A 24125-nucleotide genomic window follows, 5' to 3' on the forward strand; every position below is an offset into this window, starting at 1 on the left:
GAATCTTAACCGTGGTCTTCAACTTCAAAATCTTCAAGATTTAAAATCTTCACGTGACTCCTTAATTTTTTTCGACTCTTCCAACAATAATGTTCTTCATATAACTTCATCAGTGCAAATAGATTTCTCAAATTGACGTGCTCCATATTCCAAATATCTTATTATTGTTTTTATTAATTATTTTAGATAATTATCTTTAATATTTTAGGGTTTTATGGTTTTATATATATAGCCGTCTTGGCTTATGGTTGTATTCAGTTATGATTTGATTAATAAAAGTTAAGAGTTTTCTCTTTGTTGTTCCTTGTTTTCGGTAGATCATTGGTGATCTCAACGAATTTAAGAAGACATTGATCTTAGGCATTCTTAGACTAAATAAGATCTTTGTGATTATCCTAATTTTCCGGGTATTCTAAGAATCAACGGATCTCTAGTTCTATCTTTAAGGCTTCCGTTACATCAGGTGGTATCAGAGCCAGGTTTCTTTGGTTTCTCAATCGAAGAACGATTCTGGATGTCATGGTGAGTATTAGCATCTATCCTATCCGGGGCGAAAGTCCTTTTGTTGAGAGAGAAGAGAACCATGAGATCTATCGAGAGATTTATGGTGATCCGATCTACGACGTGTATGAAGATGGTGTTCAAGTTATTGAGTTTGTCTTCAAAGAGGGATCTTTTGAAAATCAGAGCCGTGCAAAAATAGGACGAAATTGTGTTGATGAAGATTTCGTGCATGATCTACTGCGTGCAAAGTTTGTGCAAAAACGGATTTGTGAATATTCATGTTATAAACAGATCCGTGCAAAAGTCGTGCAAAACATGCTATTGAAGATTCGAGGAAGAGTTTTTCTTGGAAAACAAAATAGATTCAAAGACTACAAACAAGATTCGAGGACGAATCTTCTCCAACCCGGAGAGAATGATGTAGATAGATATTGGAAATATTCCAATATTTTATTATTGTTTTTATTAATTATTTTAGATAATTATCTTTAATATTTTAGGGTTTTATGGTTTTATATATATAGCCGTCTTGGCTTATGGTTGTATTCAGTTTTTGATTGATTAATAAAGTTGAGAGTTTTTCTCTTTTGTTCCTTGTTTTCGGTAGATCATTGGTGATCTCAACGAATTTAAGAAGACATTGATCTTAGGCATTCTTAGACTAAATAAGATCATTGTGATTATCCTAGTTATCCGGGTATTCTTAGAATAAACGGATCTCTAGTTCTATTCTTAAGGCTTCCGCTACATCAAACCTCCAAAGAGTTCGCAATTACTTTTGTTAGTACAGATCTAATCCAAGAGATAAAGAGCCATAACCCCGATTATTTTGAAATAAAAGCATGTTATCTTATATCATTGTCTTGGTTGATAAAAGGGTGTTTATTGCTTTCTTGTGATCCAAGTCTGCAAATCATGTATTGACTTCACTCCACTCTGAGAAAGACTTGAAGTTCTAATAAAGCCAAACTTTAGACATGCTTTGCTTCTATATAGGTCTGAAGCTTGTGGGTTGCGTGTGGCTTCAATAAAGCCAAGTTTTTATAACATCACCAACAACCTCTAACATATCATCAAAATAACACAAATCATGAATATAAATCATCATTTAAAAACAATTTTTGTGTGTTCCAAATTTTTTTTAAAAAAACACAATTTTTCAAATACATATTGAGGATAATTTTGTACCTTTACCCCTAAGTATTTCTAAACAATTTTCAAACACGAAACCAAAACATAAGACGTTAATTAAAAAAGTAGTAAAAGGACAGAGTTTCATTGTAGTCTCAGATCAAGAAGGTTGTATAAGGAAAAATAAACTAAATAATCATAGAAGGATACGAGAAGAAGCAAAAAAAAAAAAAATAGTATATCTGTTAGGAGTGAACTCAATCACCCCTTTTGATACCTTAGAACACAAGTTTGCTTTGATGCCAATTAAAGTCCATCCTCAAAGCTAAGAGAGTTTGTGAAAGAACAAACTAAATAGAACAAAACAAGTTACCACAATTTTCTCCTCCCTTCATTTAACTCCAACTCACTATTTAAATACAAAGCTAAAAAATAAACTAACTACTACTACGTGAGATGTAGGTGAGCAACACACATCCTCAAATCATGGAAACATAACTCCTGTAAATAAAAAGCAAGATAAAAATAACTAAACATTTGAACACTTAAGATGGCTTCATAGAGATGGGCACGTCATTTACTTCTTCATGTTGTATCTCATCAATATCTCACACTCTCATCGTTTTAAAGTCCTCTTCCGTGCTATAGAAGGCGGGTTCTTATCAAACAAGTCATCAATGAAATACTTCATATCCTCAGGCTGATACTTGACATACTTAGCTCGGACTGCATCTGCTCATCTCTCATCGAACAAAGTATTAAAAATCTTGAACCTCTCATTCAAAACCGGCTTAGTTACTTTTGCCGTTTACTTGTAATCCTTCTTCAATTCATACATTGCAACACTTTTCCCCTAAGTCTCACCATCTCTCTCTCTCTTTTCTTGTGTAATTGTAATCTCTTGTATTAATCAAACTCAATCCGATCAAATCAAACTAATCGAAGTTCTGAACGTTGGGATAAAATGTATTATCAGCAATTCAGTTTATATTTGGGCTCTGAAAACATAGTAATTCAGGGCCGGGCTATAATCCCAGAAAGCCTAAAACTATAAATTTTAGCCGATCTTTTGGAAACATCGGCCATGAATTACAAGACAAAAATTATTGTCTCTTTCACAAAAATGGATCGAAAAGCTTAAATATGAGCTTTGAAGCCCGTGATTTTTATACTTGACCATGGGCCATACTTGCTTCAGTTCACAATAACGGTCTAGACAAAGTGGATAAAAGTTCACAGCCGTATATATCTGCGTTTCCTTTTATAATCTAATAACAATGATTTGATTTCTTTTTTTTTTGCCATTTTCAAATATTACTTTATACTATTTCCTTTTATATAACTAATAAGTAGCAATGAAATAGTTAAATCACACACATGGTTCTAGTATAACTCAAACCAAAACGATTTTCTTAAAATCATATTTATACTATTTAAATTAATTTATATTAGTCAATACAAATCTAGAAATTTGTCTTTTTGTATATATAACTTTGATAATTTGTTAAAATAATTTAATAAATAAACTTAAATCTAAAAATATTATAAATATAATATGGAAAAAAACTTTTTTGTTAAGTCTAAGCTTTGCTTAGGTCCGAATAATCTTACAAGTCAACGTTTAGCAATTTCTCGAAGATTTATATTAGTGACAAAAAAATGGAAAAGTTGTTCTTCTGTCTTTTTACCAATTTGGAATATGGCTAACAAAGAAACAAATCGGATATCAACGTTTTCATTACACCCAAAAATATCACTGTAAATAGAAATTTAAATATTTAAAGAAAATATTATTATTATGTCCAAATAAAGAAGTTGACAAAAAAAATGTCCAAATAAAGAAAGAAGTTTAATCACTTGCTTGAATATATAAAAAGGAAAGTTGCTTGAATGGAAGATTATCTCGTTACTACAATAACAAAAAAAAAAAGAAAAAAAAAAGGGGATTAACTGGAGTTTCCACAACGCGTCATTACAGTTAAACTTGCAATTGGTAATAGTGTGAACACTCGTGGACGACAAAACAAAAGCTGCTTCATCTCCCTTCTCTCTCTAGTTCGAATCTGAACACAAAGTTAGTTTTTTTTTTCTTGATACCCGGATGCTCAATTCCCTCCTTTATTTCCGGGCATAGCTTAAAGTTTCTACCTTTTGTCGTTTTTTTTCTTCTTCTCCATTGGTTCGTTGATTTTCTCAAAAGGGTTGCTGCAAGTTTTGATTACTTATTCATCATCGAAACTTGAGTTGGAGGAGGAGGATGGGTTGTTTCTCGTGTTTTGATTCGAGTGACGATGAGACGCTGAATCCAGCTGAGGAATCCAAGGCTCAGAAACAATCACAGCCGACAGTTTCTAATAGCTTGTCTGGACTACCTTCAGGTCTTTTGATTATTCAATCACCTATTCTCTACGGTCACACGCTCTCTCAAGATCTGATCCTTATTAGGCCTAACGTGGTTTGGTCTGGTCATAACAACTTGGTAGCTGTTTTAGGCATGTTCTGATTCGACTGTGACTGAATTAGCTGTTTTAGGCATGTTTTCATGATCTTACTAAATTGAGATCAGGATCTTAGATTTGGTTAATGCCCGTTAGGGTGATTTGTTCTTGGGAGTTTAGGTTAGTATTAGGGATTATTAGAAGACTGTGGCTGGATGGATGATGCGTTTTTGGTAAAAACTTGATGATGATGTTTTGCAGGTGGGGAGAAGCTTAGCTCAAAGAGCAATGGAGTCTCGAAAACGGAGCTACTTCTTCCAAGAGATGGGCTTGCACAAATCGCTGCTCACACATTTGCTTTCCGCGAGCTCGCTGCTGCTACTATGAACTTTCACCCCGACACTTTCTTAGGCGAAGGCGGATTCGGACGTGTCTACAAAGGAAGGCTTGACAGTACTGGTCAGGTACCTTTCTTTTGTTTTTGATTTTGAACTGCCTACTATCCACTAGACATTGATTGATGTTTAGTGTAGCTGATCCATTATATTTATTCATTCTCTGTCAGGTTGTTGCAGTTAAACAGTTGGACAGGAATGGTCTACAAGGCAACAGAGAGTTTCTGGTAGAGGTTCTCATGCTCAGCCTTCTTCATCATCCCAACTTAGTCAACCTTATTGGTTACTGTGCTGATGGAGATCAACGCCTCTTGGTCTATGAGTTTATGTCCTTAGGATCTTTGGAAGATCACCTCCACGGTATATCTTATCTTCTTTACCACTTTCTTACACCACAGAGATTCTTTGTGAACTTTTAGTCAAATATCATCCCAATCTTAGTTAATGTCAACCCTTGAGTTTAGCAGATTCTTCATTGGATTTTTTTTATTTGTTATTAATATAAACTACTCCCTCCTTTTTTTAAATACTTGATGTTTTAAAGATTTTTTTTTTCCAAATTAGACGACGTTTTCAATTTTCTAAGTTAAAATTTATTAACAATTAATGTTAACAAACGTTATTATGTAGTCTATTTTACTATTGGTCGAATTATGATTAGATGTTATAGCAAATGGTTCTTTTATTTAGAAAATGTAAAAAATTAAATGTTTTCTTCATTAGATTTTTTTTTTTTGTTATTACATATAAACTACTCCCTCTGTTACTAATTACTTGATATTTTAGAGAATTTTTTGTTCTAAATTAGATGACGTTCAAGTTAAAATTTATTAACAATTAATGTTTACAAACTAATATTATTTAGTCTATTCTACTATTGGTCGAATTATGATTAGATGTATAGCAAATGGTTCTTTTATTTAGAAAATGTAAAAGTTTTAAATGTTTTCTTAATCTATGGCGTCTACTTTTATTTATGAATTTACTATATTTAATTCTCATCTGCCTCAGATCTTCCACCGGATAAGGAAGCCTTAGACTGGAACATGAGAATGAAGATAGCTGCTGGTGCAGCCAAAGGTTTGGAGTTTCTACATGACAAGGCAAACCCTCCGGTTATCTACAGAGATTTCAAGTCTTCAAACATTTTACTGGACGACGGTTTCCACCCAAAGCTTTCTGACTTTGGACTTGCTAAACTCGGACCAACAGGAGACAAATCTCATGTCTCCACTAGAGTCATGGGCACTTACGGTTACTGTGCTCCCGAGTACGCTATGACAGGACAGTTGACAGTTAAATCAGATGTCTACAGTTTCGGTGTGGTGTTTCTCGAGCTCATTACTGGTCGAAAGGCAATAGATACTGACATGCCTCATGGAGAGCAGAACCTAGTGGCATGGGTAAATGAATCCACTTTGGTTTTTTTTTTACAATTCAGATTCTCATTTGCTTATGCAACAAGTTTTGAGACTTTGTGTTTGGTTTACACAACAAACAGGCTCGCCCGTTGTTCAATGATAGGAGAAAGTTTATAAAACTGGCGGATCCTAAGTTAAAGGGGAGGTTTCCAACGCGTGCACTGTACCAAGCATTAGCTGTGGCTTCAATGTGCATCCAAGAGCAGGCGGCTACACGTCCTCTCATAGCTGATGTGGTCACTGCACTCTCGTATCTTGCAAACCAAGGTTACGATCCGAACAAGAATGAAAGAGGGGCGAGGTTGATGACAAGGAACGATGAAGGATGTGTGTCGGGAAGTAAATTTGACTTGGAAGGTTCTGAGAAAGAAGATTCGCCTAGAGAGACAGCTAGGATGTTGAACCGAGACATTAATAGGGAGCGTGCGGTTGCGGAAGCTAAAATGTGGGGAGAGAGTTTGAGGGAGAAACGAAGACAGAGTGAGCAAGGAACTTCAGAGAGTAACAGCACCGGTTAAAACCGGTTTGGGTTTTAAACCCCTTTTTTGTTCTTGTATCACAAACTCTCATTTGTTCTGAAACATAGAAAAAAAATTAAAGAAAATAATTTAAAGAAAAAAACATTGGGACAAAGAGTTGCTGTACATTATATATGTGATGTTTCAATATGAGCAAAAGGTGGGACTTTAAAAAACAAACGAAACTGTAATTGAAGATTCTGGAGAGTTGATGATGTTCATGTAAATTTCTGTAGTCTTTTCTAGTTTTGTAATGTGTCACATGTGGCAATTTTTATCGATGATTAAATAACAAAGATCCAAGAAGTAAGGTTAGTGTATCTAGACTCTTTTTGAGTTAACAAAGATCCAAGAATCAAGGTTAGTGTTTCTAGTCTCTTTTCTTCTGTGTTTATGTGGCGTGCTAATCTATTGTGTAGTTTTGGACAACGTGGGTCACATGCCCCTTTGCAATCTGACAATTATTTTAAGGATAGCTATTGAGCTTGTAAGAATATGGTAGGTCTTTTCAAAGTTTTTTACTCTCTTGAAATGGATTTCTAATCTTCCAATTTTTCTAAATATTCGGAGGAAATATCACGTACTCAACATTTTTTTTTTTAACTCTGATTTATTATGATATTACAATTATGCGAAAGATTACATAGACAATTTGACAACTGACAATATTACCTGCCTTATGAAGATCTACGCCTAACTGCATTACTTCTTGTAAACCTCTCTTCCGTTGTCTGCATAATTGTTTAATAAATCGTTTTCTCCGGAACTTGAAACCTGGATTTCCTGCATTTTGCAATAATTTGCATAATCCGGGATTCGAACTTCAAACCTGAGTGTAAAAGCCTTTAAACTTTAACCATTGGGCTACGATGCTTCCACGTACTCAACATTTATGTTCAGTTTTTCTAGTAAACTAGATAAAAAAAAAGACAGACCAGCAAAAGAAAAAAAAATACAATATGATTCTTTTGAATTCTATTAAATTATATATATTCGAATAAATTATTATTAGTATTTATAAATATGAAGAAATTCAAATGGCCCATGATAGTTTAATCATATATTATTAATTTGACTTCTCACCACTATTATTTTTTCATTGACTCGTAAATAGAGGCATAAACAATGGAATACAATAGTGATCCGATTAAAATCGGTATTCCCTCTGTTTCTGAATAAGTGTCGTTTTAGAGTTGTGTGCACGGATTAAGAAATCATTAAATTTTGCATATTTTCCATACAAAAATATCATTACCCATACATCTCAACCAATAAAAAAATAAAATACAGAATAAAATTAATAAATTCTGGAGAAATTGCCAAATATACCACTTTCATGATACCACTTTTCATTTCTACACTAACCAACTTTACCACTAAATTTTTAATTGATAAAGTACTTTTATACCCCTAACTAATTAAGCATAAAACTAATATCTTATTTCTCCTACATTTCACGAGTCCGCGTCGAGTCCGTCGCCGCCCAATTACTTCGCCATAGCTGTTCTCATCAACTGCATCGCCATGCTTGTCTGGTGAAAATCCAGCGGTGAAGATCCAGCGAGCGGCTCCGGGAGCTCGAAACGCGTCGGAGTTCAAAACGAATCGGAGCTCGAAACGCTCACAATCCTCACTCGCTGTCAAGTATCGCCGTTGTGACCCCAGCTCGAGTCGTGGTAGCCTGTCTAGAAGCTCTGGAGTCGTTGCCTCTGCTGAAATCCTCGCCGTGAGTCCGCCATGGAAACTCCGGAACCGTCATCAAGCTTGGATGTATCTCTCCTTTGCTCGATCCGCCTTACACTCAGCTCTGTCTTATTCGTCGTGCTCAGCTTAGTCATGTTCTGGGTCGATCTCGTGCTCCACCGTCGTCAGGAGTTGCAGTCTTCTCGTAACGGAGAAAGCACGAAGCAATAATGGTGGATTTGAGATGTTTTGCACATCTGATCCTCCTTCTTTTGAATATTTACGATCTTACCCCTTAACTATTAGATTTGCAGAAAGGTCCACTCGAATCAAACCCTGAATATTTGGTATATTCTTATAAGTGATTTTATAAAGGTTTATAAATCATTTATAGGAATATATATAAACTATTAATAAAGGTTTATATGATTTCTAAGTTTTTTATAGATTTTATAACTTCTTTTATATGCATTTATAAATGGTTTATAGACTCTTGCAAACAATTTTACATACCCTTATAATTTTTTTTTATAATCTTTTATAATGGTGTATAAACTTTATAAATTAGTTTTATAAACTCTTATGAATTATTTACATACCCTTACAAACTCTTATAAATTATTATACAAACACTTATAAATTGTTTTATAAGGTTTTCTAAATGGTTATAGACTATACAACTCTTATATCACCCCTTATAAATTGAATATAAGCTTTTATAACATTTTTATAAACCCTTATTAATAGTATACATACCCCTTATAAATAACTTATAACTTTGATAACTCTCTTATAAACATTTATAAATAGTTTATAGATTTTATAGCTTGTTTTATATGCCTTTATAAATGGTTTATAGACTTTTACAAATAATTTTATTATAAATTGTTTTATAATCCTTTATAAGATGCAGCGGTTCGGAGCCGTTTGGAGTCTAATCGAGGAGATGAGGAAGGAGAATCCTCACCTAATCGAGCCGAAGCTCTTCGTTGTTCTCGCGAGGAGATTTGAGGGTTCGAAATGGTGAAGAAAGCTGTCGAGCTGCTCGACGAAATGCCTGAACCGGACGAGTATGTGTTCGCATGTTTGCTCGATGCCTTGTGTAAGAACGGTTGCATTAAGGATGCTGCAAAGATTTTCGAGGATATGAGGTTACAGTTTTTTCCAACGGATCGTAGGTATTTTTCTTCATTGTTGTATGGTTGGTGTAGAGAAGGGAAGATGATGGAAGCTAAGCATGTTTTGGTTCAGATGAGTGAAGCTGGGTTTGAGCCTGATATTGTTGATTACACTAACTTATAAACATTTATAAACGGTTTATAGACTTTATAAACTTCTTTATAAGCATTTATAAATGGTTTATATACCCTTACAAATAATTTATAAACATTTATAAATGATTTACAAACTTTATAAACTGTTTTTCATAAACATTACAAAAAAAGATGTATTAACTCTTATTGATTATTTATATTCTTGTAAACCCTTATAAATTATGTTTCATAAGCCTTTCAAAATGGTTATAGATTCTTATGAATGATTTAGAGATTTTCTAATTGATTCGTAAACCTATGTAGACCTTATAACTGTTTTATTAACTTTACCGTTTTCATAAACATTTATAAATTGCTTATAGACTTTACAATTTTTATAAGTCTTTATAAATTGTTTACAAAATTATCTAGAACCTAATCAGACAATATTCACCCTTTAGCTGCAACATAAACTAGAAGATACAAATTATACAGAGATACTGACTCAGCAAAATAAACAAAAATCAGAGGACATGTTGGATTATATCCTTTGAAGGAGATTTATTTCGGCCACAGAGACGCCATCAAGCTCCTGTGTGGAATAGAGACTTCTCAAAGACTCAAATGACACATACAAGCACCTGCAAAAGCAACAAACTTGTAACTCACTTGCAGTTCTTAAAAAAACTCATCAAATCATAGGAAACAACTAACATATGAAACAAAAATGCAAGAAAGAGCAACAGAAACTGAGTTATTTAACACACTGTTTTCTGCAGCTGAGGTGGAACCTTCACTTTTGTTGTAGCATACCTTTTAACACTGCTAAATGGAAGAAACTCTGCAGTCTAAAAAGAAACAAAAAACATTAGAGTGATTGGTTAATAAGACTTAAGAAAAAAGTAAGAGCCAATGATGAATATGGTGATTACCATTGTAGATCGAAGAAAATGTGTGTTGGTAGGGTTGTGGCTTTTATTTAAGCTTGAACACACACTTTTTCCATGAGTGTCGGGAACTGAACATGTCAATTACATTACTAAAGAACTTAGATTTACAAAGGGTTATAAATTTTCAAAAACTCAATGTTCACTATCAAAACTCTTTCTCTTAGATCCGACTATTAACAGATAACACTTTCTCTTAGATCAAGACAACAAAATCCGAGAGAAATACTTACAAGTTGTGATTCTTGCTGAGGATTCAACATTTTGAGGTTTTGAGTTTCGATCTCGTCTGCTTCGTGAAAGAAGATACACTCGATCTCGTTTCTGTCGTTCGACCTCGTCACCATCACCGCTCGTCGCGGTAGTCGCTCGATCTCGTTTGCTTCTGAGATAGGATACACTCGATCTAGTTCCACTCACTCGATCTTGTCGCCATCATAGCCGTCATCGATCGATCTCGTCGCCGTCGTCGATCTCATTTCAGTGTCGTCGCCGTCGAAGATTTCTCTTGAGAGACAAATAGTGTAAATTAAGTTAGGATTATAAGAGGGTTATTTTGCAATTTGCTCATTAATGAAAAGTGTATTTGTGAAAATGTCTTTAGAGTGGTGGTAAAACTGAAAAGTGGTACCAAACAAAGTGTAGTTTTGAAATTTCCCCTAAATTCTGCATTGAGATGCTAAAACAACACTTATTTTGCAACAAAAAAAATTTTCTACAACGACACTTATTGAGAAATGGAGGGAGTATGATCTAAGACTGTTTGCTATATTTTTGAGGGACACACAGTTGAGTTACTTCATAAACTTCGGACCCAACAAAACAATAAAGGACACTCAAACGAGTCACTTGGCATAATTCCAAACCTAACATTCATGATCACCTGCTGGTTTTCGATTAATCCGGACGGGAAAACAGTCTCCGCTTTTTTCGCGCTGTTAAAAAGTTAAAACCATTGTCCTCTGATAAGACCAAAGATACTAAAACTCAGACAAATCAGAATATAACAACAACAAAAAAAAACTATAACACAGGACAACTAACAACACAAACACCTAAACGAACAACGAGACACAAGACTAACAAGGAAAATGGATTGAAAGGCAGCCACTAATCCACACAAAGCCGTACGGAGACTTGAACCGAGCCAGAAGAACACAACCAACTAGAGCTTGGGGTGACACTAGCGGTGGGGTTCTCGCCACTATTTTTAGTCAACATATATAAACTGATTGTCACTGATTTAGTTATTAATGATGTAATTCAACTTGGCATTGTACAAACAACCTTCATCGAAAAATGGAACGGTTTAATGCTAAAAAAACATGGGAACGTACATCTGAATTTTATTTGATTTTCTTTAAAAGAGTTACATAAACCACCCTGAGGCTTGCATATAAATAAAAATTTAAAATAATATTAAGAATAATTTAGTTGGATTATATATACCTGAGGGTAGTATGTTAGCTTAACTTTATATACAGTATTGGGTAGTTGTAGATGATGCACTAATTTAAACCGGAATATGTAGCTTAATAATATTTACTCGTGTTTTAATATGAAATAGACACTACAAGAAAACACGATTTTAACGACGACCATTTTCCTCGCTAAATCGTCGTAAATACGTCTTTACGACGATTTAGCGAGGAAAGGCATATCGTCGTTAAAGTTTGGTCGTAACGGATATTTAATCGCCATTTCGTCGTAAAAGTACGAGGGACCCATTTCGTCGTAAAAGGAAGGTTAAAATTTCGTCGTAAAGAACACGTAGATTTCCACGTAAAGTAGACGCTATAGTTCCACGTAAAAGACACGTAATTTTCCTCGTAACATACACGTAAACTATCCTCGTAAGAAAAACGTAATTTATACTCGTAAAGTAAACGTAAATAATACACGTAATGTAGACGTAAACTTTCGTCGTAAAGGAAACGTACAACTTGACACGTAGATTCGTCGTAACGTTTCGTCGTTCTTTACACGTCGATTTACTCGTCAATTCCTCGTGAGTTAACGAGGAATTTGCTTCGATTTCTAAAACTAATTTATTTTTAAAATTTAAAATTTTATATTATAGAAAATAATTATTTAAAAAATATTAGAAATATAAATAATAACTAATGCGAAAATATTAAAAATTTGGAATAAATTAAAACCGAAAATATTATATAAATAAAAGTTTAGAATTTTAATATTACACAGAAAAAAAAAAACTAAGTCGGGCCGGGGCGGTGGATCGTTTCCCGGTAGAGGTCTTCACTCCTCCTCTGTAGTTCCTCCTCTTGCTGCTGAGTACGAGAAGGCTCGGGAACCGGGTTCCGTCGTCGCATATCCGCCAACAACTCCTCCCATTGGGGATTTCCAGAAGATATAACTTCCAGAAACCCCTCCACTCCACCCATACGAGCTTGGAATGATTGGCGCGTAGACTCCAACTCCGTCTGCGTCGACGCCAACTGAGTCCGCGTCGAGTGTAACTCCGAACGCAGCTCAGTGACTTCGTCGGCTCGTCTCTGACCATAAGACGATGTCGCTCTTGGGACATCGTTGACGGAACCGATTCCCAACGTACGTCCCTTTTTCTTAGGGACGACCTACAAAGAAAAAATAAAGTTTAATGTTAATAATTTAAAAAAATAGATTAAAAGTAGATTAAAAGGTAAAATTTTTACCTCCTCGTAAATCTGATCCACTTCTTGAGTGGATAATACGACCGGTATTCCATCGGAAGATTGCTGGGTCAGCTGGGTTTGGCGGTCTTCAATCCGAGCAACGACATCGTTGTAGATTTGCTCGGACCTCGGATCCACAAATACCCCCGCCTTGGTCTTGTGGGTCCTCTCGTAAAGCTCTTTAAGAGACGGGAGTTGTCCCGTCTCTTTGGCCTGAAAATATTTAAAATTTAAAATGTTAGAATCAATATACATATATAAGTACATATTAATTATTAAAATATTTAATATGAAAAAAAATTAGAAATTAATTACCATTTCCAAGCGGACACGGGCATGGGGTTTTTGACCCGTACAGTGAAGCATCGGGCCGTTGCCGTGCTCGTCTTTGGTGTTACGAGAGGCAGAGCAGGCGTTGGAGATCGCAATGGATGATGGCAGCTCCCAGTAACGGATGAGACCATCGTAGACATCCTTGGTCAGCTCAGCGGGTTGCCCGTCCTTGTAACCCTTGTAGATCCAGTCCTCCTTCCAGTTGCCTACGGTGTCCAACAACCGCTTCTTCGCCTTTGCGGTGAACTCCCGTTTCACGTCCTCGTGAACCCCGATGGACCACTGGTATCTTTGCTGCATTTTTAAACCCAAAAAAATTAATAATTAGTTAAAAAATATTAATGAAATAAAAGTTAATAATAAAAATTAAACATAAAATAATTATTTTAAAAAACTTACAGCAAACATCTTGAACCACGTGTTTCTAACGTGGTGCGGCGTCTTTTTCCAGTTTGGGTGAGCCTCTGAGAAGTATCCTTTGATGATATCGGATACGCTCGTAGCGACAGAATTGTCGACCCCAAACCTGAAAAAAACAAAGTTAAAGTATTAAAAAAAATATTAATAATTTTAAAAATATTTAAATAAAAAAAATTACGTACCACAGAGTCCCCTCTGGTCGGTCGGGGTCTAAAACCGGTAAACCGGCTCGGCCTGGTTGAGCGAGAAGATCCTCAACCGTGTACCGAGCAAAAGGAGCGGTCGGCGGCACCCGCAACTCCGGATGAATGTATCCGGGTGCAACCGGATCTGGAACCGCCTGAGGTGCAGCAGGTGGGGGTGGTGCACCAGATGGAGGAACCGGTGGTGGCTGTGACTGAGACTCCGGGACAATCTCCGGGTTGGAGGAACCGGGAGCGGAAGATGATGATCCAGCAGCAGGATCACCACAGAACATCTGACTGTAGTGGGGGGTTTTCTTCTGCTTGTTCTTTCTAACCATCTGAAAAAAATTCAGATTGTTAGAAAAAACAAGTAGAAGAAATCAAACTAATCAAAATTCTCTACACTAACCACCTAATCAACTATAAACCTATCTAAATTCACTAAACTAAACCACCTAATTCTAGAGAGAGATTAGAGAGAACCTTGGGAGGTGTAGGAGAGGAAATTGGGACGAAATGAAGTGGTTGGTTCTCGCGGGTATATATAAGATTACATAGGGACGTAAAGTCCTCGTAAATTTACGACGAAACAGCAAGGCCCGTGTAATAATTTACGACGATTTTGCAAGGCCCGTCTTTTTAACTTTACGACGAAATTGCAAGGCCCGTGTTTTTTGGTCACGTGGATATTACGACGAAACCGTGGATTTAGCATTTGTTTTTTACATTCCCTAAACCCTAAACCCCAAATTCCTAATTTTTATTATTTTTTTAATCATGAAATTTTAATTATATAGGTTTAATTTATTTTTTAAGTGAATCGAAACCGTATATATATATATTGAGGTTTGGGGTTTAGGGTATAGGGATTTCATAAAAACATGTTAATTCTTCGTAAATAGGCGTGGTTATTACGACGAAAAAAGAAACAATCCTTGCTAATTCCACGTAAGCAAGTTTCGTCGTAAAGACCTCGCTTGCTTACGTGGAATTAGCAAGGATAATTTCTTTTTTCGTCGTAAAGGACACGTTGATTACGAGTTTTTAACGAGGTTATTTTGTAAATCCCTAAACCCCTAACCCTTTACCCTAAATCCCTAAATCCCTAAACCCCTATTCCATTACTAGTAACATCTATATGTGTTAAGTTAATTTAATCAAGAAATTTTAAATATGCATGTTTATTAAGTCTTCTTGAGTGAATTGAGTTTAGCAATGTAAACCTTATATATGATTCACTTATAAGTTAAGGAAGTTTTGGTTAATTTTGGGTTTGATGTTTTAAATTCTTAATTTTTTTAATCATACAATGTTAATTATACAGGTTTATTGTGTCTGCTAAGTGAAAACATATATAGATTTAGGTTTGGGGTTTGGGGTTTAGAGTTTTAGGGATTTAAACACGAAACTCGTTAAATCAACGTAAATTAACGAGGTCTTTACGACGAAACAGCTAAAAGCCTTGTTATTTCCACGTAAGCTGATTTCGTCGTAAACTCCACGCACGCTTACGTGGAATTTGCAAGGCCCTTGTTTATTTTTAACGTGTGCTTTACGACGAAATCAGCTTACGTGGATTTTGCAAGGCCCGTGTTTTTCTTTACGAGGAATTAACGTCGATAACCTTAAAATCCCTAAAAATGTAAACCACAAACACCAAACCTCAAACATCCTTTAACTTATAACTCAATCTCAAACACCAAACCCCATACTTTAAACCCCAAATGCATTAATCAAGTCTGAAAATAAATAATATTTTTTAAAAATTACATCATCATTCAGATACATCATCATTCTCTTCAACACTAGAAACATCATCACTTTCATTAAACTCGTCCTCAACAGCATCGTCAGTGGTATCGTCGGGAAGATCTTCATACTCATGATTATGCGGATCAATGAGTAGGATGTCTTCCATTTGTTGTTCAGGTTCTTCGACTTCATTGATGTGTTCTTCTTGCAAAGGTGGTTCTTCTCCACCGATTATTCGTCCACGGGGTGTAACTTTGATAACAGCTAACCAACTTATTCCAGATTCTCGCAACCTCGGGTATGGTAGGAAGCTAACTTGGTCTGCTTGCGAAGCTAATATGAAAGGCTCGAATTTGTTGTACCTCCTTCCACCATTGACAGCAACTACACCGAATTTGTTAAATCGAACACCTCTGTTGACCACGGGGTCGAACCAGTCACATTTGAATATGACGCATTTCAGCTTCAATAACCCAGGGAATTCCACTTCAATAATCTCCTGCAAGATCCCGTAGAAATCGGTTTCGCCTTTCACACAAATTCCATAATTGCTGGTCGCCCGGTGTTTACCATACTCGTACGTATGAAAAGTAAAGCCTCGTGAGAAATACATTGGTGATGTGGTGACCTTTGCAAGTGGACCCTGAACTAATTCGTGAAACCATATGGGATAATCTGGATCCTCATATTCAACCTGCAAAATTAAATTAAAGAGAACATTGAAACAAACGTCTTTCGTTACACCCCGTGGACGAAACAAATATCGGATTGGAGTAAATACCTGACTCTTCAACCATTTAATAAAGTGTCGATCTTTCCTTTTATCTACCTCACTTGTGGATATGCCTGGGATAGCTTCTTGGACTTGACTAACAAATAGGCTGTAAAATGCACATATTTTATTAGTTATATCATCATTTGAAAAATATATTTTAATTACAATTAGTTTAGAACTTTCCATATATGTTACCTTTCAAAATAGCGCATAAATGGATCCTCACAATTAAGTAGAATGTAAGTGTGTGCACTATGGGCGTCTTCATCACTCGACCACCAAACCTCTTTCGTTTTCCCACCCATTCGCCCAATCTGGCTAAAGATATCCGGAACACCAGCAACTGCATATGTTGGGGCAACACCACCATCATCATATCTTCTTGGAGCTCTTTGTCGGGTCCGTACATTAGGTGCAAAGTAGTACGATGTGAAGTGAGATGTTTCTTCCGTCAAACTTCCAGCAATTATAGAACCTTCAACCTTTGCGAGGTTTTTTGCCTTTCCCTTCAAATATTTCATGGCCCGCTCATACTGATACATCCATCCATAATGTACTGGTCCTCGAAGCAATGCCTCATACGGGAGGTGGACAGCTAAATGCTCCATGACGTCAAATAATGAGGGAGGAAATATCATCTCCAAGTTGCACAATAAGATCGGAATGTTCTCGTGAAGTTGTTCTACGACATCCTCTTTAAGAGTGCGAGTGCTCAAGTCCCTGAAAAATGCTCCAATGGCTTTTTATATTCCAAAAACAATTAAGCAAATTATTAGTGCATATTTTTGAAAAATAAATTAAGAAATTAATTAGTGTGAGTAATAATATATTACCTGCAAGTGCTTCATGTACTTTTGTGGGAAGTAGCTCCGCAAATGCAAAGGGAAGTAGTCTTTGCATAAAGACATGACAATCATGACTCTTCATCCCGGAGAACTTTTGGCCCTTTTCAACACATCTAGAGAGGTTTGAAACATACCCATCAGGAAACTTCACTGCTGATGCAACCCAGTTGAACAAGACCGACTTTTGTTCTGAAGACAATCTGAATACCGGTACAGGAACTTGTCCATTGCTTTTTATATGTAACTCGGGTCTTGAGCAAATATCAGGCAAGTCCAACCTCGATTTTTGATTGTCTTTTGTCTTCCCTGGAACATTCAATATTGTATTCATGATGTTCTCAAAAAAATTCTTCTCAATATGCATCACATCTAGGTTGTGGCGCAAAAGAAGATCTTTCCAATACGGCAACTCCCAAAATATACTCTTCTTGTGCCAGTTGTGCTGAACTCCATAATAATCAGGCATATTACCGGGAACATGCCAATTACCACCACAACGAACTGTTTCTTGAGCTCCGTAGTAATCGATTTGCTGTTCAATTTGTTCTCCAGTTAAATACGGAGGAGGAGTGTCTCTCACAACACTTTTCTGCCTAAACAATTTCCTGTTTCTTCGATAAGGATGATTAATGGGAAGAAATCGCCGGTGACAATCGAACCAACTTGTCTTCCTACCGTTCTTCAGCTGAAATGCATCTGTCGTTCCATTACAATATGGACAAGATAATCTCCCATGTGTAGTCCACCCAGACAACATCCCATAAGCAGGAAAGTCACTTATGGTCCACAAAAGCATCGCTCGCATCGTAAAATTTGTCTTCGTTGAGCAGTCGTACGTCCTCACCCCTGTTGCCCACAAATCTTTCAACTCTTTTATCAGTGGCTGTAGAAAGACATCCAGAGACCTTTTTGGATGGTTCGGACCAGGTATTAATATGGTCAAGAACAGAAACTCCCGTTGCATGCACATATCTGGAGGCAGGTTGTATGGCGTCATAAAGACTGGCCACAATGAATATTGTCTCCCTGACATACCGAAGGGACTAAATCCGTCCGTGCATAATCCCATATACACATTTCGGCTATTGCTAGCGAATTGTGGATATATTTTGTTAAAATGTTTCCAAGCTCTTGCATCTGATGGATGAGTCATCTCACCATCCGTCTGAGTATGCTCGGCATGCCATCTCATTTTTCCAGCAGTCTCCTCAGATTGGTACAATCTTTTCAATCTGTCGGTAATTGGTAGGTACCACATCCTTTGGTACGGTACCCTATTACGTCCTCGTCCTTGCGGTTTGAATCGTGGCTTCTTGCAGAATCGACACTCTTCTAACTTCTCATCATCTCCCCAGTAGAGCATGCAGTTGTCGATGCAAACGTCTATCATCTCAGAAGGCAACCCCAGACTATAAACTAGTTTCTGAATCTCATAATAAGAATCAGCAGAGACATTGTCTTCCGGCAAATACTCTTTAAACAAGTCTGTCCATGCATTCATGCAACTTTCAGGTAGATTATGATCAGTTTTAATACTCATCATTCTAGCAGCCAACGACAATTTAGAGAGACCTTCTCTACAACCACTGTAAAGTGGCTGATTCGCAGCATCTAACATTTCATAAAACTTTTTTGCATCTATGTTAGGTTCTTCAACTTCATCATCATCATGAGCAACAAATGCATCAGCTACCATATCATGAACCCTATCATAATTATCTACCATCTGCTCCTCCTGATGGTATCTATGTTGATTATGCAAATGATCAACCGGTTCATTCTGAAAATTGCTATTACTACTACTAGCTTCATTCTCATAATTATAACCTTCTCCATGTTGAAACCAGATATAGTAATTTGGCATGAAACCTCTATTTATTAAATGCTTCCAAACATTTTCACGAGTTGCCAGTTTTGAATTGTTGCATTTTCGACAAGGACAAAACATCTTACCGCTTTCTTGGGCGAGCGGTGTAGAATCTGCTTGATGCATAAATGTCTCTAGTCCTTCCAGATACTCTTTCGTCACTCTCCCGTTAGCATCTCTATGCGTGTACATCCATCTCCGCAACTCTAAATAATTTCCATCACCAGACATTTTTTTTTTCACGTTTTTAGATTTTTTTTTCTTTTGCATGTGGTGTGTTTCAAATGTTCCTCAAATGACATATTTATAGGAAAATTCGAAATTGGTAGGTGAGATTTTACTACGAATTAACGACGAAATATGGGTAGTTAGACAAGATAAAAAACGTGTGTCACCTAAAATTAGGTAACACTCGCAAAAACCACGTAAATATTTTCCTCGTTAATTACACGTTAATTATTACGTGTTTATTACGACGAAATGCTGTTTCCTCGTAAAAACGACGTTCCTTTACGTTTGGTTTACGACGAAACTCTTTCGTCGTTAATTAACGACGAAATAACGTGTTTATTGTCTTTTCACGTAACTTCCTCGTAAAGGCCTCGTAATTTTACGAGGAAATTATTTCGTCGCTAACTTTCGTCGCTAAGCCCGTGTTTTCTTGTAGTGAGAGAAAAAAAATTATGAAAACAAAGTTAGAGCAAAAAATTTATACACAATATACTTTTATGCAACTACTAATAACTTCACTTGTTAGTTAACCGAAGAAAACTTTGTGTCAAGTTGTAAATTTTCAAACTTCATCCGAGAGTTATGTCATCAATATGGTCTAGAATCCGTTTTCTGATGGCGACGTCAAATGTAATCAGCAAAAATAGGTGGTCAGAAAGCTTATTAGTACTATAGATAAAATATATATTTTTAATATACTATAAGATACAATATCACGAGATAATATATATTCACTTCTTCTTCTTTTTAGAACACATATTCACCTTTAAAAACTTTATGCAAGTACATCAATAACAATAGGTAAGATACGAAACAAAAATAGAAACAGCCACCGATACATCTTCTTTCTTTAGCAGGCCGACGAGCCAAGAGTAAGAGGAGAGAGAGAGAGAGAGTGAAGGAGTGAGTGAGAGATATGTGTTTGATTGGTGAAATATCTTGAGGACACTTCAAATCCGAGACCCGGCAGTCTCCACATGGCCTTGTCCGGCTTCAGTTAACGGCTCCTCCTCTTTAGAAAATTTTGATGGATCTTCATGGTGAACAACAGTGTAAGAGAGTGGAATCACCGGTTCCATCACCGTGACATCAACTGGGTGCACTTCCGACACACCTGACGGATTCATCACAACAATGGTCTTAAGTTGTTGTTCTGATGAATTGTTAACATTTTTCTCAATATCTAATTTCTCCCCGGAGTTTCTGTAAACTCCGTATAAAACCATTTGTACCAACCCTAATATGAACCCCACCACATTTGGAATCTGCAAAAGACCATTTAAAACGTATCAGTAACCTTTTTTACCAAAAAAAAACATTAGAAAATAAATGCTTACAGCTATGCATATGTCGTGGAGGAATAAGCCATATGCAAACCACATAATAGCGCTTATAGTGAGGAAGAAAGAAAGCGTAAAGGGCATGAACTCCACACTCTTGGTCTTTATAACACGCGCCTTTTTACAACCAAAAACATAATAAATCAACATTGTTATAGCCCAAAAGTTTTGATTTAAAATTGAATTTAATTTGTGAAATTAACAAAACGCAAAACGCTTAGGTACCACGATCATTAGAGGGGCAGCGAAAACAGAAACAGATATAGCAACACAAATCCAGCCGATGACCGAGACTTGGAGGCTAGGGCTTTTAACCGCGAAATGTGTAACCATTAGAATCAACGAGAAGAAAGCAACATTCATCGTTAAGAACAACTTCATAGCCGCCATCTGCAACGCATAAGAGAATATTTATTAGATCCATTAGTCTAGTAACAAATCAAAGGGGGACGATAGGGAAAATTAAAGAAATTGCCTTTTTCTCCCTGGTAGCGTAAGTGAAGAACATGGCGATGTAGATAGTCTCCACGACGCAGCCGAAAGAGTTTATGGTAATTAGGAGAAAAGCATCTTGTTTAGTCAATGCGTAATAGAGCCACAGCATGCAGCTAAATAGTGACACTTGGTACGGTAGAGACTGGAAACTTTCAGTCGATTTGTTCTTGTATATTCTATAAAACGTCGGCCTGCAAAATTTCACAACAAAAACAAGGGACTAGTTTTGTGGCTAATCATTCTCAAATAGTTAGTTCTTAAATAATCATTCGCTAAGAAGTTGCATGTACTTACACTGGAGCGAGGAATACAAGGAAGGAGATTGCGTTTCCTGCCATTTCATTAGAAACAACAATTAAAAATGAGTTTTTTTCTAGGATTGTGGAGGCATGAAGGAAAACAAATCAAGTTCTCTAACCAACCTCAACGAGGAATTAAATTGCTGCATTAACCGCACTACACGTACCGAGTATATATGGACAACAATGCGTGACGATTTCAATTTGTAAAGATTTCGTATTTATTTATTTTCCGGTAGTTTGGGGTCTTATTTACAGAATTAGAAGACCATTAATTAAGTACACTATGTATCTAAATGAAGAAAATTCTGGAATCAAAGTACGAATTATGTATATATATATATATATATATATAAAGTAGGTGTGTCATGCATGATGAACTCGTCTAACTAATACAATGAACCATACACAGTTTTAAAAATTTTGAACTAGAAAAACCATGAGAGATCAAAAAGAGAATAGCTGAGAAACATGCTAGGATTTGACTTTGTGAATATGTCGTTAAAACATTACCTAAGATGCCGAAGATGATAGCGAGCAAGTGGTGATTGACCATGACGCCCATTTTCTATAGATATCGAGATGAAGCTTTTACCGTACGGAGACTTCTCAAGGGTCTCAGTTTTTGAAACCCTAAAGCTCTCGCTCTCCCTCTCCCTCTCCCTCTCTCTCTATAAGATGCTTCTTTTTATTTCATGGTGGAAACTAATGAGTCTCAGGTGGTGTATTTATAGCTCCAAGGTAACCATTATTGTCAAATTATTTTGATTTAAATTTTTTAAAGTTATTTGAATCGCGTAACGTGTTTAGTAGTATAATAAAACAAAATAAAAAAGAATCGAAAAAAAAAAAAGAATCGAAAAGGGAAAACGAACTCAGCCTGGTTGCATGACAAGTGGAGAAATTAGTCAGTAGCGTAGCAATTATCATTCACTAAACTCTTCTCCTTTTCTTCCACAACTTCATTTTCTTCACGCCATCTTCTTAAACTAGCTTTCAAAAATCAATTAAAACCAAGTTTCAAAAAAAAAATTAAAACCATAGTAAATTTACACTTTATACACGATTGATGAATTTCATGGTGACTTAAGAGTCTACCCAACAATCAACCAACATAGAGGAAATCAGGAAATCATCACTAGAATACAATGCGATTAATATTTTTTTTTTCATCTTTTCATGTTCTAGTTCACATATGATATGAGTTGGACGATCCAACATATCCACCTATATATTTAATGGATACAATCATACAATAAATATTGACCTAGTTTAGAATATAAACATAGAATTTCAGGACTAATCATTGGCTAAACACTTTCAAATTTGCTTACAATGAATTAGTGATATTTTTTGTGAATTAGTATATGTGAAGGAGTCTAGGTGAAATTAATCAGTATAGATCTAAAACAGCTAGAAATTTGTAGATGATGATTAGGTTAACCTACGGAATTCATAGTAAAAAGCATCTCTACGCAGAAAATGGACGCCGTTTTCTTTAAACTTATGGTATTTTCTATGATTAACCAAAGTCGAAAAAGCCATTCACATCTCCTGATCAGAGTACTCTGTATATAGACTCGCACGTTTTTTTGCCTTGTAACAAAAGAAGAGATTAAATCATGCACATTTTAGGCAAAACTCCACCCGTCGAAGGGAACGTTGCGCGTGAGAATGATTAATTGACTAAAGTTAATTAATGAAACAGAAAGGATGATGCGTTACGAGAGAGGCGTAATTATTACTAATAGCATGAAAAGGGAAAATCTTGTGAAATCACGTGACCTCTCCAAACGATAGAGAGACACGCGAGAGCTAAATGCCACGTCATCAGATACCTACTGGGCACTCTCTTCTGTATGCTTTCGTGTCTTCGGTATGGATTCTGTTTCTGCTCTTCTTCTCCTGTTTTAATCCCCATTTTCAGGACTCCCATCATTTTCTCATATTTAATTTTGTAACAAAGAAAAATTTAACGGTTAAAACATCTGATTTCAGTAACTCCAGAGTTATTTTTTTAAATGAGGATGCATGTATCTATCATTTTTGGTAAATGTCCAATGTATTAATATTCATCAGTACGTATTCAACGACTGATTGAATATACATTTTTTTTTGTTGAAAATTTGAATATACGATTTCTTGTTTTACTTGTTTCAATATGTATGATGAAAGGAATCAGAATATTTTGGAAAAAAGGTAGGAGAAAATACAAAACAATTCTGCGTTTTTCGAGGGCAAAGTAAAACAGATATTTAAAAGTGGGAAGAAATGGACAAAGTAGGAGTGACGTGATAGGCGAATGATAACAATGATCATGGGTTTGTTAGATCATTCTTGTTCTTATTCGTTATTTTTGTTTGTCCCCCTAGCTATCTCTCTTGGTCCTAAACTTTTCTAAGAGCATCTCCAATCCATAACACTATTTTTGTTTCAAAACCACATTATTTTAGTGTAATTTTAGCACTAAAAAGAGTTCTTCTTCAACCACAACACCAAACTTCACACTAAAAGTTATTATATAATATTATATGTATTTATTTATCATTTTTCATTTATTTATTTGTACGGGCTATTCGTTTCTTCCCCTGCGCTCTAACCATCTTCTTTTTACCCTC

General features: G+C 35.9%; 4 protein-coding genes across 5 annotated transcripts; 1 reads left to right on the forward strand and 3 right to left on the reverse strand.

Moving 5' to 3' along the window:
- The first annotated feature begins 3672 nt into the window (after window positions 1-3672).
- Window positions 3673-6522, forward strand: LOC108836105 (serine/threonine-protein kinase PBS1). Of its 2 annotated transcripts, none has more exons than XM_057002869.1 (5): window positions 3673-4127; window positions 4335-4537; window positions 4639-4828; window positions 5480-5871; window positions 5970-6522. In XM_057002869.1, the coding sequence occupies exons 1-5, from the start codon at window positions 3893-3895 to the stop codon at window positions 6405-6407; spliced, it is 1458 nt and encodes a 485-aa protein (XP_056858849.1). In that variant the 5' UTR covers window positions 3673-3892; the 3' UTR covers window positions 6408-6522. The 2 variants fall into 2 exon arrangements, with proteins under 2 accessions (XP_056858849.1, XP_018464810.2); XM_018609308.2 differs by having other exon boundaries at window positions 3679-4013.
- A 5876-nt stretch (window positions 6523-12398) lies between these two features.
- On the reverse strand, window positions 12399-14410 carry LOC130498998 (uncharacterized). The gene is made up of 5 exons (XM_056992878.1): window positions 13901-14410; window positions 13698-13824; window positions 13281-13592; window positions 12966-13178; window positions 12399-12887 (listed from the first exon to the last, which is right to left on the reverse strand). The coding sequence occupies exons 1-5, from the start codon at window positions 14239-14241 to the stop codon at window positions 12507-12509; spliced, it is 1374 nt and encodes a 457-aa protein (XP_056848858.1). The 5' UTR covers window positions 14242-14410; the 3' UTR covers window positions 12399-12506.
- A 1218-nt stretch (window positions 14411-15628) lies between these two features.
- On the reverse strand, window positions 15629-19806 carry LOC130507959 (uncharacterized). Its single transcript, XM_057002870.1, has 4 exons — window positions 17264-19806; window positions 16626-17169; window positions 16437-16536; window positions 15629-16349 (listed from the first exon to the last, which is right to left on the reverse strand). The coding sequence occupies exons 1-4, from the start codon at window positions 19410-19412 to the stop codon at window positions 15678-15680; spliced, it is 3465 nt and encodes a 1154-aa protein (XP_056858850.1). The 5' UTR covers window positions 19413-19806; the 3' UTR covers window positions 15629-15677.
- A 264-nt stretch (window positions 19807-20070) lies between these two features.
- On the reverse strand, window positions 20071-22194 carry LOC108840417 (bidirectional sugar transporter SWEET15). The gene is made up of 6 exons (XM_018613248.2): window positions 22021-22194; window positions 21503-21539; window positions 21189-21399; window positions 20939-21103; window positions 20711-20830; window positions 20071-20638 (listed from the first exon to the last, which is right to left on the reverse strand). Exons 1-6 carry the CDS (start codon window positions 22070-22072, stop codon window positions 20324-20326), a joined length of 900 nt encoding a protein of 299 aa, XP_018468750.1. The 5' UTR covers window positions 22073-22194; the 3' UTR covers window positions 20071-20323.
- Between the last annotated feature and the right edge of the window lie 1931 nt (window positions 22195-24125).

The sequence above is a fragment of the Raphanus sativus genome, chromosome 2 (genome assembly GCF_000801105.2).
Source record: "Raphanus sativus cultivar WK10039 chromosome 2, ASM80110v3, whole genome shotgun sequence".
NCBI classification, from domain to species: Eukaryota; Viridiplantae; Streptophyta; class Magnoliopsida; order Brassicales; family Brassicaceae; genus Raphanus; species Raphanus sativus.

Excerpts from the sequence above, each read along its gene's own strand:
- LOC108840417 (XM_018613248.2), bottom strand. The coding sequence starts at position 22,072 with ATGGGCGTCATGGTCAATCACCACTTGCTCGCTATCATCTTCGGCATC. Across the intron at positions 21,400-21,502 it reads CTTGTATTCCTCGCTCCAGT|GCCGACGTTTTATAGAATAT; the intron begins GTAAGTACATGC and ends GAAATTTTGCAG. Across the intron at positions 20,639-20,710 it reads TCCACGACATATGCATAGCT|ATTCCAAATGTGGTGGGGTT; the intron begins GTAAGCATTTAT and ends GGTCTTTTGCAG.
- LOC130507959 (XM_057002870.1), bottom strand. The coding sequence starts at position 19,412 with ATGCAAAAGAAAAAAAAATCTAAAAACGTGAAAAAAAAAATGTCTGGT. Across the intron at positions 16,537-16,625 it reads TTTATGCGCTATTTTGAAAG|CCTATTTGTTAGTCAAGTCC; the intron begins GTAACATATATG and ends TGCATTTTACAG. Across the intron at positions 16,350-16,436 it reads TTAAATGGTTGAAGAGTCAG|GTTGAATATGAGGATCCAGA; the intron begins GTATTTACTCCA and ends TTAATTTTGCAG.
- LOC108836105 (XM_057002869.1), top strand. The coding sequence starts at position 3,893 with ATGGGTTGTTTCTCGTGTTTTGATTCGAGTGACGATGAGACGCTGAAT. Across the intron at positions 4,128-4,334 it reads CAACTTGGTAGCTGTTTTAG|GTGGGGAGAAGCTTAGCTCA; the intron begins GCATGTTCTGAT and ends GATGTTTTGCAG. Across the intron at positions 5,872-5,969 it reads AGCAGAACCTAGTGGCATGG|GCTCGCCCGTTGTTCAATGA; the intron begins GTAAATGAATCC and ends CACAACAAACAG.
- LOC130498998 (XM_056992878.1), bottom strand. The coding sequence starts at position 14,241 with ATGGTTAGAAAGAACAAGCAGAAGAAAACCCCCCACTACAGTCAGATG. Across the intron at positions 13,179-13,280 it reads CCCGTGTCCGCTTGGAAATG|GCCAAAGAGACGGGACAACT; the intron begins GTAATTAATTTC and ends AAATATTTTCAG. Across the intron at positions 12,888-12,965 it reads TGGATCAGATTTACGAGGAG|GTCGTCCCTAAGAAAAAGGG; the intron begins GTAAAAATTTTA and ends TTTTCTTTGTAG.